This window comes from Myotis davidii, unplaced genomic scaffold (assembly GCF_000327345.1).
Source record: "Myotis davidii unplaced genomic scaffold, ASM32734v1 scaffold473, whole genome shotgun sequence".
Classification (NCBI taxonomy): domain Eukaryota; kingdom Metazoa; phylum Chordata; class Mammalia; order Chiroptera; family Vespertilionidae; genus Myotis; species Myotis davidii.
This window is the reverse complement of record NW_006284843.1, coordinates 3924800-3944623: the sequence shown is the minus strand read 5'-3', so window position 1 is coordinate 3944623 and position 19824 is coordinate 3924800. Positions and strand designations below refer to the sequence as shown.

Below are 19824 nucleotides of genomic sequence, written 5' to 3'. Positions count from 1 at the left end.
GAGGCCTCAGCTGCTAAAAACAGGCTTCTGGCCTTTGTTTACCATCTGTATTTGATACACTGTTGCGGTCCGGCTGGCTGAAGCCCCGCTGGGACGTTGGAGTCCTCCTTCACTGAAGCAAGCAAGCCTCCCTGTTCGCATCAGCTGTCTGGCTGCCGGCCGCCATCTTGGCTGCCAGTTAATTTGCATATCTTGCTGATTAGCCAATGGGAAGGGTAGCGGTTGTACGCCAATTACCACGTTTCTCTTTTATTAGTGTAGATTACTAGAGGCCCAGTGCACGAATTCGTGCACAGGTGGGGTCGGGCCTGCCTGTCTCAATGGGGGCCTATCAGGCTGGGCCGGCAGGATGGAGGGGGTTCTGGTCGCTTGGCTTTTATATATATATAGATTATTATCGTACTTTTTCTATACAAACAACTATAAACCAATTTTTGCCCCACCCTGTATATTGTGATTACTAAATATTAATTCTGCAATTACCCTAAAAAATACAGGATTCAGATACTTCCATCATAATTGGCATCCTATTTTAATATTCAAAAATAATAAGGAAACCCATACATTTTAGAGGACCTGGGTTGTAGTCTTGCTTGATCACTAATTGGTTGATTTTTTTAGCAGTGTCTTTCTAAGTGTTTTCCTTTAAACAGCAACCTTTTCTCAAATGAAATGTTAAATAAAATGCATCAAAGCAAACACTCTAGTTGAAGCAGCCCTGAAAGACACATTCAGTACCCATCTCTTTCTCTGGAGCTTCCAAAAGCTCTTGGGAATATAGGTGAAGACCAATGAACTACAGTAATTCTAAAGTTCACCCAATTCTATGACTGCATTAACAATATTTACTTTCTTACCTAGTTCCTTTAGTAAGTAATGGCATGAAAATTTAAGAGAGCCACATGAATTGGACTACAACTTGTATCCATGATACAAAGGACAGCTTATTAGAACTGGAAAAGGAATTTATTATTCTTCATTTATTTACCTTAGTATACACTCTGATGAACTAAATTTGTTAACCACAGATATAAAGCCATCATATACAACAGCACCACACAATAAACCTTCAAAAATGACCTTTTTGTACATATTTCACCAAAATTTTTTCCAAAACAAACCCGTTATTACTGCTGCTATTATCTTTGTATTCCTTGAAAACCTTCTAAATTCTAATTAGCATTGACACCTACTCTAAGTTCTTACATTTCATATGTAAAATTTGAAATTAAAGCCTACTTCCCAAAACCTAGAGTGAAATACTTTAGATCATACCACAATTCCTCTCTGTTTCCATAATGACTGAAAGTTGACCTCTACTACCAGAAGTAGAGGAAAAGGGAAAGGCCACTCTACTGCAGAAATGCAGGGGCACCATTTGGATGGAATACCCAGGGAACAGAACTCTCTCAAATAGCACTTGTGGTGGCCCAGGAAAGGATGGAGAGCAACAGCAAGATATAAAAGTGGCTTTCATTCCAAGACCTCTGGTTTCATTCTTTCAAGAAACATATTTACAGCATTCTCCTTACAAAAAGGAAAATGGTGCACACTGAAAGTTTGTAGCTTTTCTAAGATATTACTAGAACTAGCAGGTTCTTAACTCTAAGCAGAGCACTGTCTCCCAAAACTAATGCATCTGACACTGGAAATTCCAATGTGCTGAAGGATCTCATTGAGCTGAGAATGACAACAGCAGCTGACTCCTCACACCTAAAATGGTAACCCTGAACATTTCCTAAAATGAAATCCCTTAGAATAGTACTGCAAGATGTTTAAATGTATTACCAAAATATGTTTTCTCAAAAAATAAGTTTTGCAAAATCTGGGTACACAGGTTTCCTTACAGAAGAACCTTAGCTATTGTAACTATACCTCCAAGAGGGGTTGTAACTCCCAAGAGGTATAGTTATAATAGCTAAGGTACTTCTGTAAGGAAACCTGTATTATAGGAGATAACACACAGTTTCCAAAACTCAATTAGCCATAAATCCCTTTTTATCACACACACAAACTAACTTCTTCAGAATATTTTCTGAATAACATAATTTGAAAAAATGTTATAGTCATTTCCTTCTTAGTCAAAAGTTCTTTCTGGATCCATATGAGTAATTACCATGGGCATGTGTGCACGTATGGGTTAATGTAGATGAATATTTTACAATTTTTTAAAAGTTCATTATAAAATGACATACAATAGGAATGTGAAAAAAAGACCCTGACTCTATATTATGTTGTTGACTTCTATTGCTGGTCCTTAGATTTTTTTTCCTTTTTGTACAAAAGTTTTGAGAGGCGTCAAAAAAAGTGGTACATTACATATTATGATAAAGAATTCCAAATAATGCTCCCTTATGCCCCTTTCTCTCCAAAATTCTATTCCCTACCACTACTTGAGTTTGTTTTATAATTCTTTTTATATTCAGGTAACTATATCCCCCAAATCAAATAACAATAATAATTTTCATACAGATCTCAGGGGCCGTCTGTGGAACTTCACTTGATGGAGAAGCAACGGAGGCGAGAAATTCATCCACCTGCTTTAGAGACAGGGCATTGTGAAGAGTTTCTAGAGGACAAATAGATGGCACCATGGAATACAACTCAAAGCCTGGAAAACAAAAGCAAAAACAAAAGTTAGATATTGAAAAAAAATCAGTCATTAAAAAGGAAGCAAAGCATTGTTTAGAACTGGGGTTTAGGTCTTTGTATCACATGCAAACACACGGATCTCGGAAGTCATGACACCAGATGCTATGCAACACAGGCCTGGAACAAGATGTGACACAGATTTCATTTTAAAGTAATCACATAGTACAGCATGCACACAATTTCATTCTATATTTTCATAAAATCTAAAAATAATACTTAAAGAAAAATACCTGAGGAAAAAGAGAAAAAAAATACAATTTTTCAGTATTTTACATTTTAACAGCAGCTCTATTTGAGAGGTGCATAATGATGCCATGATGTGTCCCTGATGCCAGGATGCTAAAGGTAACGTTTTTTTTAAAAACAATATGTAATTACTTGCCAAGAGTGATTTTATAGACTTTTCTAGTCTTACCAAGGCCAACAATACTCTCTAATGTGAACCCAAAAGAACATTAATTTATGCTGAGATTAAAATTCCAGAACATATTTCACCTACCTTTAATGAATTAACCCAATAGTGCTATTATTGGAAATTGCTAGCTGGGTAAAGTTAGGTCAAATAAAAACCAATACAAAATATACATGTTTGCATTCAACAATGGCACAGAAATACAAAAATTTCATAAAACAAACCATGCAGATATGTATTAATACCATCAGTGAAACAAAAGTGTTTAAATAAAGAGTTTTCTTTTAAAACAAATAGGATCTAGGTTATTTGCCTTTTATAAAAATGTCTTGTCTACATATTCAACTGAATGGCTTTTAAAATTGCTTTCCTATGCAAACAAAATAACAAGTCATTTTGCATCTACTTTCAAAAACACAAATTAATTTTCTTCCAAAGAAAATAGTTTTAATACTTAAAGTTTTACATAAAGTCTAATATTGTCAATTAAAAAGTAAAAATTAAACTCAAATGGGCTGCAAAACTGTGCTTCTATAATAGGCATTTGCTCATTTTAACAATGGCGTAGTTATTTAATTTTGGGAGAAAATATTGACCTAAGAACTGCTTAATTCTTATTTGGAATAGGAAAAATTTGGTTAAAAAGAATTTAATCTTCCTATGAATATAACCAAAGGATTTACAAAACTGGAATGTCTGATTTTCAGGTGCAAACCAAAGCATGACAGTGCATATACTTTTTAAAAAAACCAACAACTAGCCGGAACCGGTTTGGCTCAGTGGATAGAGCGTCGGCCTGCGGACTCAGGGGTCCCGGGTTCGATTCCGGTCAAGGGCATGTACCTGGGCTGCGGGCACATCCCCAGTGGGAAATGTGCGGGAGGCAGCTGATCGATGTTTCTCTCTCATCGATGTTTCTAACTTTCTGTCTCTCTCCCTTCCTCTCTGTGAAGAATCAATAAAATATATTTAAAAAAAAAAACCCCCAAAAAACCAACAACTATAATACCGTAAGAGCAGCTAAAGCACCTAAATTAAACACTAAAGAAATTAGGTTTGCACAAGTATTACTTTTTTTTTTTGGTACAAGATTCATGCAAATAAGCGCTAACCCTTTCTTTGCAATTAAAACATGGTTTTTATCCTTTCCTTAGAATGTTTATAAGTCTTCTGTAACAACTATTTTCCTGCATTTGCCTATTACACTTTATAACAGGCAAATGACAATATAACCAAGTTCTCCTGGACTGCATTTCCCCCCATTTATCTCCAGTAAACATTTCCTTTAATGCACAATGAAAGGGTTAACGCAGCAATTTAAAAAGTCACCCTGCTGTCATGTTTAAAAAGCTATGAAAACATACCACTGAAGCCTAGAAATTCCACAGTAGAAACGAACCAGCACCTACAGAGGTTTGGGTGTTCAGCACAGAGGCCCAGATAATAAGGTAAAGTACTGTCAGAAGATAACTTGTTTCACCATGTTCCTTGAACTAAAGATGAAGGCAGGGGTAAGTCCATGATATGTGTTAAGACGGAAATAACATGAAAGTTAGGAAAAATAAAAAGTGAAAGAGTCAAATGACAATTCATAGGACAGGTCAGACAACACAATATAAAAAAGGAAAAAAAGACCCAAAAGAAATATTTCCTGAGTTGAACGAAATGCATTTTATATGCATTAAGTCTCACAATGTGTGGAATATCCATATTCTTTAAAAGCCTAAGCCCAAGAAATATAAAATTATTATACTTTCCGTTAAATCTAACAACAGTACTTTTTTTTTTAGTAGCTTCAATAAACACAGATTTCTCCTTGCAATATAAAACTTGCAATACTGGCTATAAGCACAAGCATTCTGCACAAAAACTGTATTTAGTCTTAAACCTGCAAGGTCTCTTAGAATTTTGTGACTTCTCTTTTCCTTGTGATTTCGGTTCTCATGCCAGTTCTTTAGAAGCTGAAGTTGTATCAAATAAGGATCTTTTTCTTCAAAAAGTAGCATTCAGATAGCTACAATGGAGGGAAACACATTAAGCTTTAAGGCTACATTTTTACTTGTTAAGGATGAGATCTTATTCCACCTTCAAGAAGCATCAGTGCATTTTTATTTATGTGTACTATTAGAGGATCTAGAAGGGAAGAATGATTATAAACTTGTGTTCAATCCTTTAGTTTCATGCAAGTTTTTGAAAGATCTGACTAGAATTTTTGAAATACTTAGTAGTAGTTAAAAAGAAAAAGATGTTCCAGGAATAAAAATACCTTTATTCTGGATAACCCTAAAAACCTGTATGTTTTCTTTTAAATTCTTACTCTTGAATTATTTAAAAATGATCAGTAAACACTCCCTCTTGCCTCATAAGAACAAGCTCTATGTAAAAAAGCTGTAGCAGTGCAACAATGCAGTGGGTAAATAATGGCCAGAAAACACTTTCCTGTTCAGCCTCAAAAACTCAATTTAATTATATTGGCTTTCCAGATGTTTACCTTAGTCTTCTTCCTATTAGTGTTTCTCCAAATTTTAACAAAAAGCTGTGGTACCAAAAGAAATCGATTGCTTGACAACAGCAAACATGTAAGTGAATGCTGGATGAAATTTCCAGAGTGCTCCAGACCAAGTTGGGTTTTGCTTCAGACAAAGAGCCAGGGATAAATGATGCTACACAGTGAAATCCGCATCCTCCGGTTCCCAAGAACATCTCAAAAAGATACATCTCATTTGGCTATTTGATGAGTGTAGCTCTGTATTTGTTAAATAGCTCAGTAAAACAACCATGTGATCAAAAAAGAAATTAGGAACAAAACCAAATTAAAATTATTATGAATTAAGAAAATAAAGAACACTAAAAAAATTTGTGTAGACTGATCACCTCAGAAATTAGAAGGAATTTTCAGGTGCTGATTTAGTATTAAAACTCATCATCATTGTGTTCATATTAAAGTCTGATGAATAGTGTTAAATTATTGTGTAAATTAGAGCTGAAAAGAGGAGCCAGACAGTATCAGTACTTTGGATGAATTATATGCCAATTGAAATTAAGGATGGAGAAATGAATGATACTGTATACCCCAAATATTGAAATAAAAATAAAAATAAAAAAGGATGAAGCAGGGGAGTATCTTTTAAAATAAAAGCAAAACGTACCATTGGTTGGGTGTCGAGCAAATGAGATAGAAAACCTTTTAACAGCAGAACCGCGTGTGGCGTCTGAGAAAGAGAAAAACAGGTACCTGAAATTCGTAACAGCTACCAAAAGGAGGACACTTAAAAAAAAGGCGAAAAACAAATATAAAAGGAAGTTAGTAATAGGTGACATGCAGAAAGGACAATGAGAGAAGGTAATAAGCCAGAAACTAGTTAAAAGAAGTAAAATGGCTTGATGAAAGAGGCAAAGTATTTAATGAAATATACAAAAGAAAGGAAAGCAGAATGTGCTGGCAACTCTGATAAATCCATGTTTTACCGACTAAAGTAAATTTGTGGATACATAAGAAAAAGTTTTCAATAAAGCTAATCCTGAAAAGGCTAATTAACACTCCTATTAACAAAAGGAACAAGCTTCCATGAGCCTCATGTGATTGAAAAAACAACAACATTCTAATTACTAAAACTTAACTTATATTAGTGAGAGGATCTCCTTCAACTAGGGATTCTAAAATATTCTCATCCTATGTTTATTTTTATAAGTATTGCCAATATATTTTTCTATTTATAAGATAAATAAGCAAAAATAAGGATTGACTATGAACAATGTTTAAAAGATCACAGATTTATTCTTTATAATGTGGCTTATCAACTATCTAAAAGAATAATACACATGATGCAGTTCTAAAGTTCACATTTTAACAAACTACTCATAGAATAAGTTCTATAAGTCTAACGACAATTCACTGTTTGATGAAACATGGATCCAAGCTGTGGATAACAGAGAGCATTGATAGTCTTTAAGGCAAAGGATGCTAGGATTCCACTCGCTTCAGTCAATGGCTTTAGGCTTGCCTTTGTGAAATACTGTCTCCTCATGGGTGTGTGCGTGGGTGTAGGTATGAGTGTGCATGTGTGCACATACCATCTATGCAGCCAGAAGAGGTCAGCTTTTTACGATGAGTACGAGCATAATCCTGTAGGTTAGGTGCGCTTGAAGAACCCCCGAGCACCGAGGTGCTAAACAGGCCCGCACAGTGAGACCCTGATGGGAGTTAGAGAAAATACATACAACAACGGGTGTTCTTCCATTCACATTGGGAATTCATGCAGCATGCAATAACATGGCTCTTACCATACGTTTTGGCAGTGCCTTGAATAGCTCACAATTTGCTTGAAATGTCAACTTAAATAGAATCAACTACCACTATTCATCATATGTACAAATGAGGTTATTTAACACTGGACAAAATGTTGTCTTTGAAGAAAATAATATGTCCATAAACTAATTAGATATATAGATACTGAAAGTATTAAAAAATTACTATAAAAATTAATTTAGGATGATAAGGGATTCTGTCAATCCATTTGCATGAGCAGGCCATAGGGGGGGAAAAGCACTCCGAGCACATATTAAATCAGTATTTCTCGATGTATGTCTTTAAGTAAAGACTCTTTTCTAATTTAAAATTATCAATATTTGTTATGATATAAAACAAATCAAAATTTACTTATTTGTGAGAAGACCAGGTAAAAACAATTCCTTTAAGTCATGCAGGCCTAAATCAGTTTAAATTCCAATACTTAAATGACTTAAGATCTTTAATAAGACCCCAATGAAACACATTATTAACATATAAAACACAGTCAGTATAAATTGATGCTTAATTTGTAGCAAAAGTCTTTACAACCAAGCAAAACTTTTACTACTGAATAAGGATTAAATAAATTTCTAGCTAATACATTATAATACATAAAGGAAGGAGAAATATATACATATGTTTGTATATATGTATATATTTCTGACAAGTTATTGTGAAAATAGTAAAAGCTGCCAACATTAGCTATATATAATTAACTAAAGAAAGATCTTCAAGTAGGTAGGCATCAATAGACAGTTCATATACTTAGTATAAAGATCATAGTACATACATAGTTGAAATTTATGCTTTTATTAAACCTAATTAGACAGCTATTTCCAGAAAATAATATGCCATCACCTCATCTAGTTTATCATCAATGAGCTTAAAAGCAAATAAGCTTAGAGAGGTCTTTTTAAATGTTGTTTTGCTTGAGTGTTAGCAAAAAAACCAATTGTGTTCTGTAAGTCAGTAAGTAACACTGCCAACTGTGCATTAGTTTGCATTGGTTTTCCATAAGAGATGGTCAAAAGGAAAATTAATAATCCCAGATGGGGTCTGAAACACTCCCTACTTAATTGTTTTTAATCAGAAAGGAGGGTTCTTTTTTGTATGTAATAGCTTATTTTCATCTTTATCAACTGGGAAAAGGAAGTTTGCTCCCTACATTGAAACATGTTGGGATTTTAGCTTATACAATAAAAGATTAAAAACTGGCCTTGGCAATTGAACTAAGTAGTTTATATTGTGGGCATTCAAAAGGGTTATAAAACAAAACTAAAGGCTATTTTTACTTCATTTTATCAAAACTTTGTTGTATATTTCGAGTTTTACAACTCAATGTTTCAAATTAGCATACATTAAGTTAAACAAAAACTAAAGCACAGCAATTGGTCATGCTTTCACCCCTGAAGAGTTTTACATGTGTGCAAAATACTGAGTTTAAGGTTTGGAATACAATTTTTTCAGACCACCTACCTACAGTAGGGCTCTGTTTCTGTTCCACAAGAGTTCTTGGTGTTCGCAGGTAATTAGCATTTTCAGATACAACCTGCACAAGGAAAGCAAAATAAATGAGGTAAAACAGTAAAATGAATTCAAAAATCCATATTTCATTTGCAGCCTGTTCCAGACAGACAAAGGTTAATAAGCTGTATGATAAATATTAGTAGAATTACATAGAACATGAAGCTCATGCAAGATCCCCTTCTGAAGGGAGTTCATTTCATATGAGATCCTTGCAATGAAGTGGTGTGAAGCAGGCATTCAAAAATGAAAGATCATGTATGAAGCAAGACAGATGAAAAGAAACAATTAATAGATTGATATAGTTTCACTCTCTTTAAGAAGCCAAATGCCCACTCTTAAACAGCTCCTGTATTTGAAGGGGGGAAAAACAATCACAAACGGAAGAAGAGACAGACAGAGGCTGTTGAGGTCACCATACAGTTATTGATCCATGCACGGGCTTTATCAGAGTAACCTTTAAATATTCACAGCCTTAATGGATACCATAATCCCTTTTCCTATAATCAAAAACATTATATTTCCAAAAGGAAATTGCTCGGAAAAGTCATGTGTAACAGGCAGACCTTCCATTGTATAAAAAAATAAACACAATAAAACAAAACACACAAAAAACAAAAGACAAAAAAAAACCCCTTAAAAATTCCAAATGTCATCACAGAAAGTCCTTCAGAAATCATTTTATTTGACCCATATTGTTGCTGGGCAGACATACATTGCCCCCTCTTATCTTAAAGAGAGCATTAAAACATACAACTAAAAAATAACCCCAATGTATCCTTTCAATTAGATACTTCCAGACAATGGAATAATGAGAGAATGATCAGTGTTAGATGTATCCTTAACTAATTCAGGGCCACATAAATTTTGATATTTTAAAAAATGTTCATTCTCAGCAAATTCCAGGTGGAATCTCATTTTTTCAATTATGGGGGAAAGGTTATTTTTCTTACCATTGAATTATGTAATTTTGATTCTGAATTTTTAAATGATAATTAAGTCAAAGAAAGATTCTGTTCTTTTTAAAATTTTTACTAACAAAGTAAAATACCAGGAGTGTAAATTTATTAATTTTTAAATCCTCAATATTTAAAACCCTCCCAATAAAAAAATATAAACACATGAAATTTAAGTGATTTATTTCTCTCAAATATTTTTAGATATCACAAGCATTTGAAAATAAACTCAAAATTAAAAAAGAGAAGGATTTACTCTGATGTAAAATAAGGGATTAGATGTCCTCAAAGATAGCTGTTTGTTGCTCTGAATGCGAGGAGGAAAAATGTTTAATGAAGTAAAGTTTAAAAACCTGTTGCCATGAGCCAAAAATACTGGATGTGAAAGCCAATGATTTGGGGGAGACAGGGGAAGAAGTGATTTGTTCCCCTGATCTGCGTCTTCGACGCCCAGTACCCACACCACTGGTATAATGCAGCCAGGTACCAGTACCCTCTGGGCTAGACACACTCAGGGGGCTCTCTTCCTGGAAGTGAGAAAGGGGGTAAAAAAAAAAAAAAAAAAAAAGAAAAAAAAAAAAGCAGAGCATGCAAAGTTAGATACAACAGAGCCAATGACCAGAAAGAAAAAAAAATACAGTTTGTTTGCATTTGCTTATCAATTTTAAAAAAACTATTAAACAGTAATTTGGGAGCCAAATATTTCAATATCTGAGAAATTGATAGGAATGACATAAATCTAATTGTATTATAATAAAAATTGTGAGAATTACCTTATTATCTTAAATATACAACATATATTTATACTGCTTAATAGTTGTTTCTTCCCTCTTAAAACTGGAGATTTTAAAAATTTTTATCTTAGCAATTTTAAAATATGAAAGTATTCTGCTTAATTTTGTATATTCAAGAGATTTTGTGCTATAGTGGATAAAGTTTCCAATCCAAAGTATGAAAAAATTACGCACAGGGTGAACGAGATTTCAATGTATATATGTAAAAAAGAAAATCTGTCTGCCAGAAAAAAATTCAACCATTAGATGGATTCAAATGGTACTTGTTTACACTTTCAAGCTATCTGTTTGTTTACACCCTCCAAAGATTATTTATAGAGTACAGTAGGTAAAACATGCAGCAAACATTCTCATTTTATATGTTTGCATGTTCAGGTTTCAGACAGTGAGGACAGAGTAAAATCTACTTGCACAAAATGAAGAGAATAGTCTTTTTCTCTGTGTGTCTTTTGGAAGTACAAACTTCTGATATCCATGCAGATGGCAGACGCTGGAAAGAGTCTTCAAGGTTTTACTTGAATAATTTACCTTATGAAAGTAAAAGTTTAGCATGGCATAGAAATAATCTCTTGAAAGCAACTATTTAAGTATTTATGAGAAAATATTTATAAATGTATTCTATGTTTTAAGAGTTAACAAAGGGCAGTGATTTTGTTGAAGATTTTACAAATACAGATGAGTTGCAAAATGATAGCTGTATCAGTGTTTAAGGCTTTTTGGAGTGCAGGAGAAGACTGAATGGTGAAATTCTGAACAATCCGATTAACTGCAGAATGCTTTGTTCAGCAACATCAAAATCACTGCCCTCAAGTGGTAGCTTAGGTTATTTTCTGAAATTAAAGATACCTAAACATAACCCCAGGTTTCATTGTTTTTAATTAAACTATAACAGAACAAATAACCAATGTTCTACAATTGTTAATCATCTTCTATCATAATTAACTTAAAATATTAAATTAGTTGGAACCCTAACTAGTATACAATTTCCATTATAAAATTACAACAATTTATTGTATTGGTAGATGCTTTTTCTGTACATAACTGTCAAACTGAGGCATAGATATATTTGAAACTTAAGAATCATAAGACACTTATGTTTGTATAATTCGGGGCCATAGAAATGAGCATAATTCTTTTTTGTTGTTGTTTATATTCTTATTCACCAACTGTTAGATAATGCTATACTCTTAAGACTTGGTACACTTAATTAGCAACAAAATATATTTTCTGCCTTGGCTGGTTTGGCTCAGTGGATAGATATGTCGGCCTGCGGACTGAAGGGTCCCAGGTTCGATTCCAGCCAAGGACACATGCCAGGGTTGTGGGCTCAATCCCGAGTAGGTGGCGTGGGGGGTGGGGGATATATATATATTTTTTTTTTTCTAACTTACAAGTTGATGGTTCTTCTGTGTTAAAATTAAATTCTTGCTTTATACTTCTACTCAAGCATTTAGAAAACATTTGTAAGCACTGATCTCAATCAGGGCTTGGAAAATCATCTGACAAAGAATACAGGTAATCTAAAATAAAGGCTTTTAAAGTAAAAATGTATATAGATATTAAAGATTTACTTAACAAGCTCATTCCCACTGTTCAACTTTCCTTTTAAATGTTATTTTAGTAGCTATTTAAATGTTATTTTATGATTGAGCATAACAATTAGCTTTAGTTATTTAATTGTAGATCTTAATACAAAGGTAAATTTTTCATCTATTCACTGTATCATCAAATTTTAAATTCCTATATTGATTTTTGCAATTAGGCCAACAATTTAGAATTTCCTCTCTTAATCTACAGTGTCATTGGAAATCAATTACTGCTGAAGCAACTCTGGCAATTTCTCTTTACTTTTAACCAAATATTATTCCTGACACATTATTAAAAAATTATGTCCTACTCCATAATTAAAGCTGTATTTTCTTTTCTGTTTTATTAAAATATAGTTAGTTTACTATATGAAAAACATGCTCTGACACATGCACTTACTTCGTTTGTAGTCATCTTCCTAGATCTTGGAAGTGGAGACTTCCTGTGTATATGAATTGGCTCTGATACCATAGGTTTGAACAATAGCACACCTCGATCAACCTCATCTTTTTTAGAAGTATGTGGTTCGTCCTCGTTATCAATTTTAAAGGATCGCTTGCCTTCATTCTGTGGGAAACAAATATACCATATAAAGGTCAGATAAAACAACAATCTCTTCTGATTGAACAGCAATTGGTACTGTCACTGAAAATACATATACAGGTTTGTTTATTCAAGTAAATTAATAGTAACTAAATTCTTACAACAGCCTAGTATTATTCTGGGTATTGTGAGACAGATGACAGAGTTGCTGACTTTTAGAAATACATATACTCTAGGAGAAATTAAACAGTAATCCAACAAAAAATCCATATAAAACAAATTGCCTAATTAAATTCCATTAAATGCCCAAATAAATAAACAATAATAATAAATACAGTAAAGAAGAGTAAAGATCAGTTTTGTTATACAGGAATGGCATCAACCAAAGCATGAACTAAACTTCATCCGAATTTATACATTTCAGAATACTTAAATTCTGTTCCAAATATTTCCAACAAATGTGATGATTGCATACATAAATAATAATCATTTTATGACCCACTAAATATTTACTGAGTGGTACCATCTGCCAGGACACCGATTAATAAGATACAGTCTCGGATTGCAAGACTCTCACAGTATATATAGTGTAGCAGACAGTTAAGTTAAAAAACTTATATTAATACCCATCTATAATAGAATGAGGTAAATTGGGGCACAGTTATACAGTGAAACACATATTTTAAAGCAATAAAAATGGATAAACTAAAACTAAATACAATTACACCAACGAATCTCATAAACATAAAGTTAGACAAAAGAAGTCAAGAAGAAATATATAAAACCCTCATCAAACTAAGTGGTATAGAAAATAAAGAGGAACTTCTTTAACTGGATAAGAGATATCTAAAAACCTAAAACTATCAACACAGTCAACAATAAGTCACTAAAAAACAAGAGTGCCACCGTTACTAAATCTTTTCAACATTTTACTGGACTGTTGTCATCATTACAATCATATACTTAGAGATACAATCATATACATAGAAAATCATATACAAAGAGATACAACCATATACATAGAAAATCCAAATGACTTTATGGATAAATTATTAGAATGATTAACAGTATGTATTAAGGCTGCTAGTTATAAAATCTTTATACAAAAATGAGTTAAAATTCAATATGACAATAAAAGAAAATGAAATTTACATCATTTATGATGTCATAAAAATACAAAAAACTTAGAAATTAATCTGACAAAGCAGGTACAGGATTTAAAAAATCTTAATTTTATCAAAAAGATATAGTATCTCACTAAAAATATACTAAGTCCTGGGACTATAAGATCTAACACTATAAAAGTGTAACTTCTCTCAAAATTGATCTGCAGAGTTTATATAAATCTCAAAATTCCAAAAAGTCTCTCTGGAACATTCCTCTTCATTTTAGTTTAAGAATGAACAAGAATGCTTAGTATCAACACTTCTATTCATCATTTTAATAGTCTTAGGCAGTAGAACTTCATCAAAAAGCATATCCAAATGGCCAATAAACATGCTAAAAGGTGCTAATCTTTACTTGTCATGAGGATAATGTAAATTTAAACCACAATGAGATAGCATTACATGCCTCCCAAAATAGTTACATTAAAAAACACTGGTCATATCAGTACTGACAAGGATATGGCAATATCTTTAGAAAACAACTGGGAAAACTATTTGACTGTTATCTTCTAAAGTTGAATATATGCATATCCTATGACCTAACAATTTACCTCTAGATGTATGTTTAAAAGAAATGTGTACATTTGTTTACCAAAAGATTTGTAAAATAATGTTCATAAAAACATTCATTTTCATAACTTGAATTAGAAAAAAAAATGGAATGATTATCTAAGTGCAGTGGAGTGACACTTTCCACTATATTTATTTAATAGAATACATGGAAACAAAAACAAAGAACAGAATAGATGAATCTCACAAACATAATGAAAGAAAAAGCCAAATCTACTCCTCACCCTCTAAAAGCATATATTTTGTGATTTCATATATATAATGTTCAAAAATAAGCAAAATTAATCTATGACAATAGGTACCTTTGTGGAGAAGACAGGGAGGTTGTGATAAGGAGAGGGCATAATCTGGTCTTCTGGAATAATGATATTATTGTAGTTATGACTTAGCTGGGTGTTCAATTGTGTTCATTTTATAATATGTCATTAAGGCATATATTTATGATTTATGTACTTTTATCAATATGTAATATACTTTAGTACAAAGTTTTAAACTGAGTACATATTTAACTTTGTAAGTTTACTATAAAGATTAAAATGCAATTCATATCAAGTGCTTAGCAGAGTGTTTAGCATGAATTAATCCTCAAGTAAAACAACAATAAAAAACAAAACCAAAACCAAAACAACTATAGATTTTTATCCATTCTACACACTGGTCTTAAAAATCCAAAATAATCTAAATAAAAGATAAAATTCAACCATGCCTAAAAATGTCCACCTAAATTATAATTTAAAAATGTAAACCATCTTGCTACTTATTACTTGAGATAAGAATTCTAGCACATGATTGAAAATTCTTATAGAAACTTCCTGAAAAGCTAACACTGCAGTGCTCTCTTGTGGTCACCAAGCTCTGAGGGTTTCAGCATCATTACCTCTCTTGAAGCTGGTCTATATCCATAGCCGGATGGTAAATTTTTGTCTTCCTCACATCCTTTGGCTCCTGGACTAAAGTGTAATTCAACATGAAAGCGTTCCTCTGAAGAAAGATCCTAAAAAATATCACAGAACATTTGGAAAATAAGAAACTTAAAGCTATTTATTTACCTCGGGTAACACATACATATCGATAACTTGGATACCTTGTTAGGATCCTCATAAAGCATGATGACGATCTGAGTCATGTAGTTGAGCTCATTGACAACATTTAAATAATCCATAGCTCGTTTCCACTGTTCATCTTTTGATTCCTGAAAAAAAAAAATAATATATGGAAAACATTTTCTCATTTTGTATTACTTGAAGTAACTTTACTTTCATTATGGTAGTTTGCTTAATCCTGAGCGGTAACACAAAGAAGGGTGAATATTTATATGTAAAAATCTTCCAAATAACTCCTCTATATTTAAGTCTCAATAAATTACTTAAGCTTAAGTAAATTATTTTAAAAATATTTTATCAGCGCGGCTGGCGTGGCTCAGTGGTTGAGCATCGACCTATGAACCAGGAGGTTACGATTTGATTCCCAGTCAGGGCACATGCCCGGGTTGCAGGCTTGATCCCCAGTGGGAGTGTGCAGGAGCAGCTGATCAATGATTCTCTCTTATTATTGAAGTTTCTATCTCTTTCTCCTTATCCCTTCCTCTCTGAAATTAATAAAAACATACTTAAAAAAATTAAAAAACACCTCATCAGAAGTATTAGAAACTCTTATAGTAACTTAACATAAGGCTTCCTGTCAAGATGGCAGAGTAGGTAAAAGAGGTACTGGTATCCTCCAACCACATCAACATTACAACTAAACTACTGAACAGCCATCGTTGAGAACCACCTGAAATCTAGCTGGACAGAAACCCATCACTGAAGAAGCAGCCATGTAGAGACTGATAGAAGGGACAGAAACATAGAACAGGCTGGTACGACACACGTTTGGCAGTTCAAAATCAGTAGAGCCCAGCCTTTGTGGCTATTGGTTGAGCATTATCCCATACACCAGGAGGTTGCTGGTTAAATCCCGGTCAGGGTACATGAATGGGTTGCAGGTTCAATTCCCAGTATGGCCATTCACACCTTCCAATGCTATAATGCCAAGCCATTAGACCAGCTACCCTCCACCTAAACACTACTCTGGAGCAAAAGCTGCATCTGTGTGTGTTAAGTGTTTGGGGTGGAGATATGTACAAAGATGTATATATATTTTTTCAAACTTGATAAGAGAAAACAAATTAGCATAGCATAGCTAAGTTTCACTAGATGTAAATCACTATGAATGAATTTAAATGAAATACTACACTATTAGTAAAAACATCATGTAATACCTAATTTAGTGTTGCAGTTATATTTTGCTAGGTTTTAATGAACAGATAAAATGTAATAAAATTTAGTACCATACTCCTGAACACAATATTCAAGAATTCATATATATATATACATATATATATATCAGAGGCCTGATGCATGAAATTCATGCAAGAGTAGGCCTTCCATCCCCCAGCTGCCGGCACCAACTTCCCTCTGGCACCTGGGACTCAGGCTTGATCTCAAACCCTCAACCCCTGGACAGAAAATTATTTACCTTGGGTAACACAAAATATCAATAACTGCGATATAGAAAATTCTTATAGAAACTTCATGAAAAGGAGACATATGTAATACTTTTATGTATTAACTAGTAATGTAGAAAATGTATTCTTTTTAGTAGACAGTCCTATGAGCCTTGACGAATGTGTCTCTATAACCATCAATGGTTGATCTCTTACCCCCTCAACCCCTGCCTTTGGTCATAGGTTGGACTGTCTGCTTGATGCTTCTATGACTCTGGTTCTATTTTTGTTCATCAGTTTATGTTGTTCATTATATTCCACAAATGAATGAGATCATGTGATATTTATCTTTAATTAAGGCCCATTATTTGTATTCCCTGAAACCTTGCTTAATCTTATTTCCTGAACAAACCTTTTTAAAAAAAGCTATTAGAGAGGGATAGATTTTACTCAGGCCACATTGAAACATCAAAACTTTCAACTGGGAAGATATTGATCAAGGGTATAAGTATTTGTTTGTTACAGGGCCTTATAAGGGCAATATGAGTTGGGATAATAATTATAGATCAAATTAATATTTTTTTAAAAAATTAGAAAATAGGACATCATTTTGGTATAGAGTTTAATTTTTACTTTAGTAAATACATGTAACATTTTTTCTTTAATTTGGAAGCAGATTTTTAAAAGATGGAATTGTTCAGCTTTTGTTTTGAGAAATGCAGCCAAATACAATGTATACTTAACAAGTTCTAGTTCTAACTGCCACCACCTTGGTCCAAACTATACCATCCTTCTTTAGATCATTGCAATAAATTCCTAACTGATTTCCTTATATCTACTCCAACCTATGTATTATCCACAAAGTAATCAAATATATTTCCCCTGCTTAAAACATTTCAATGGCTTCCCAATCCCCATATGATCGAAGGCACTGGCTCTCCAAACTTATCTGTTGCCATCTATCCATCACTCACATTATGTTCCAAACTACAGGCCTTCTATTGGTTCCTATATCCTGCACATTCTTTCCATCTTCTAAATAACTGCAAAAGGGTTAAAAGGGGACTACAAAGGAGATATATCCCTCCTCTCCAAAAATAATTCCATTGTTACTAGTGAATATATAAGCTCTTGCCTTGCTAATTAAGGACCACATTTTTTCACACACTATTTCATTTGTTAAAGCTCCACGAATCTGCAATGTTGCAAGGGATGCCACTTTGCTATTCTTTGTTGGGACAAAGAAGAAACCAAAACAAGAGGAAAGGACATATGAATTGGACAATATGACAAGCACAACTCTGAAATAGCCTTAGGGGAACTTTGAAAATAACTTAATCTATCAAGTCCCAATAATGATTAAGAATCTAGATACCTAATCTTCATTATTTGAAGGGATCAATGGAGGGGAGGGAAAAGGAACATATGTAATACTTTCAACAATATTTAATTGAAAATTAAACAGTAAAAACAGGTATTAGTGAGTTGATGACATATTCAAGGAAACATCTGTTAAGTACATTGGAATAACTTATTCTACTTACATTGCATAAGGCACCATAGCGAAGAATAGATAGTAAAGAATGTACATGACTTTCACTGGTGAAATACAATCTGGTACGGACATGACGTTCAGGAGACAGAACACCCCTGGAATACCTAAAGTTAAAAGCAGTGTTAAACAACCATATAGTCAAAACTTATTAAGCATTGAAATTATTCTATAAAATGGAATTTAATCTTATTAGAAGATTAAAGACCACCGGAAGTAAATCTAGCCTCTTCCAACCACAATTGAGGAATATCTTACTAGATATTCCTTTAACATGAAAATAATTGGAACTAACTGGGACCTCTGAGATTAGTCAAAGAAGAATTGACATTAGTCAAATTCACTGCCAATAGCTCATTGTAGCTCCTCTACTAAAAATAACAGAGGTCATAGTACTAAAGAAGTTCACAATATTTATGCTGCTGAATGGGGTACATGCTGAATAATGTGAATAATGACACATTCCCTTTCCCTCTTCACTTCAGCTCTTACCCAATTTGGAGGGAAAAAGAATCCTGGTTGGAAGTTAACTATTAGGAATACCTAGGCAATCCTTATTTCCACAATGTGCCAAGTGACACATTCCTAATTCATAGGAACATTAAATAGTAATTTAGATTTGAAGTATACCAAAATAGACACCTATAGATTTAAATACCAGTACAGTCTCTTACACAGGATGGAGTTTATTTACAGTGTCATCATCTTGTGTCCTCTGAAGGTCTGAGCGAATTTTTCTAACTAGAGGAGTACAGTAGCCTTTGGCAATCTCCAGCTTTTCAGCTTTGGTTATACCATATTCCTGAGCAGAAAACACATATTAGAAAAAAAAAAGGTATAATGCCAGATAGCTGTAACAAATGCACTGCTAAATTAAAGAACTATAATAAGCCTTTTGAACACTATACACAACTCCTAGTTTACATTTCTGCAGCTGTTTAAGTATACTATTCCCAAAAGTATCCTATATAATAAAGAGGCAATATGCTAATTGACCATCAGACCTCACATAGGATGGCCACCCCCATGTGGTCACAAGATGGCCACCACAAGATGGCCAGCAGGGGAGGGCAGTTAGGGGTGACTGGGCCTGCAGGATAGGGCAGTTGGGGGTGACCGGGCTGTCAGAAGAGGGCAGTTGCAGGTGACCGGGCCTGCAGGGGAGGGCAGTTGGGGCGACTGAGCCGGCAGGGGAGGGCAGATGGGAGCAATCAGGCTGGCAGGGAAGTGGTTAGGGGGTGATCAGGCTGGCAGGCAGAAGAGGTTAGGGATAATCCGGCAGGCAGGCAGGC

The 19824-nt window shown here is 33.7% G+C and overlaps 1 protein-coding gene across 10 annotated transcripts in view; it reads right to left on the bottom strand.

The window, feature by feature from the left end:
* The window catches only part of PPIP5K2 (diphosphoinositol pentakisphosphate kinase 2), a 71141-nt gene that overhangs the window by 6562 nt on the left and 44755 nt on the right, over nt 1–19824 (bottom strand). For 4 of the 10 annotated variants that reach the window (XM_015558236.1, XM_015558223.1, XM_015558217.1 and 1 more), the window contains exons 20-29: nt 19207–19334; nt 18525–18639; nt 15580–15687; nt 15373–15489; nt 12616–12783; nt 10189–10362; nt 8832–8904; nt 7139–7258; nt 6214–6276; nt 2471–2611 (exon numbers count right to left, since the gene is read on the bottom strand). In XM_015558236.1, coding sequence (XP_015413722.1) covers nt 2471–2611; nt 6214–6276; nt 7139–7258; nt 8832–8904; nt 10189–10362; nt 12616–12783; nt 15373–15489; nt 15580–15687; nt 18525–18639; nt 19207–19334 — 1207 coding nt within the window. Of the gene's footprint in view, nt 1–2470; nt 2612–4123; nt 4558–6213; nt 6277–7138; nt 7259–8831; nt 8905–10188; nt 10363–11040; nt 11158–12615; nt 12784–15372; nt 15490–15579; nt 15688–18524; nt 18640–19206; nt 19335–19824 lie in introns of those variants that run through there. The other 6 variants (XM_006755133.2, XM_015558256.1, XM_006755134.2 and 3 more) reach the window with 6 other exon arrangements.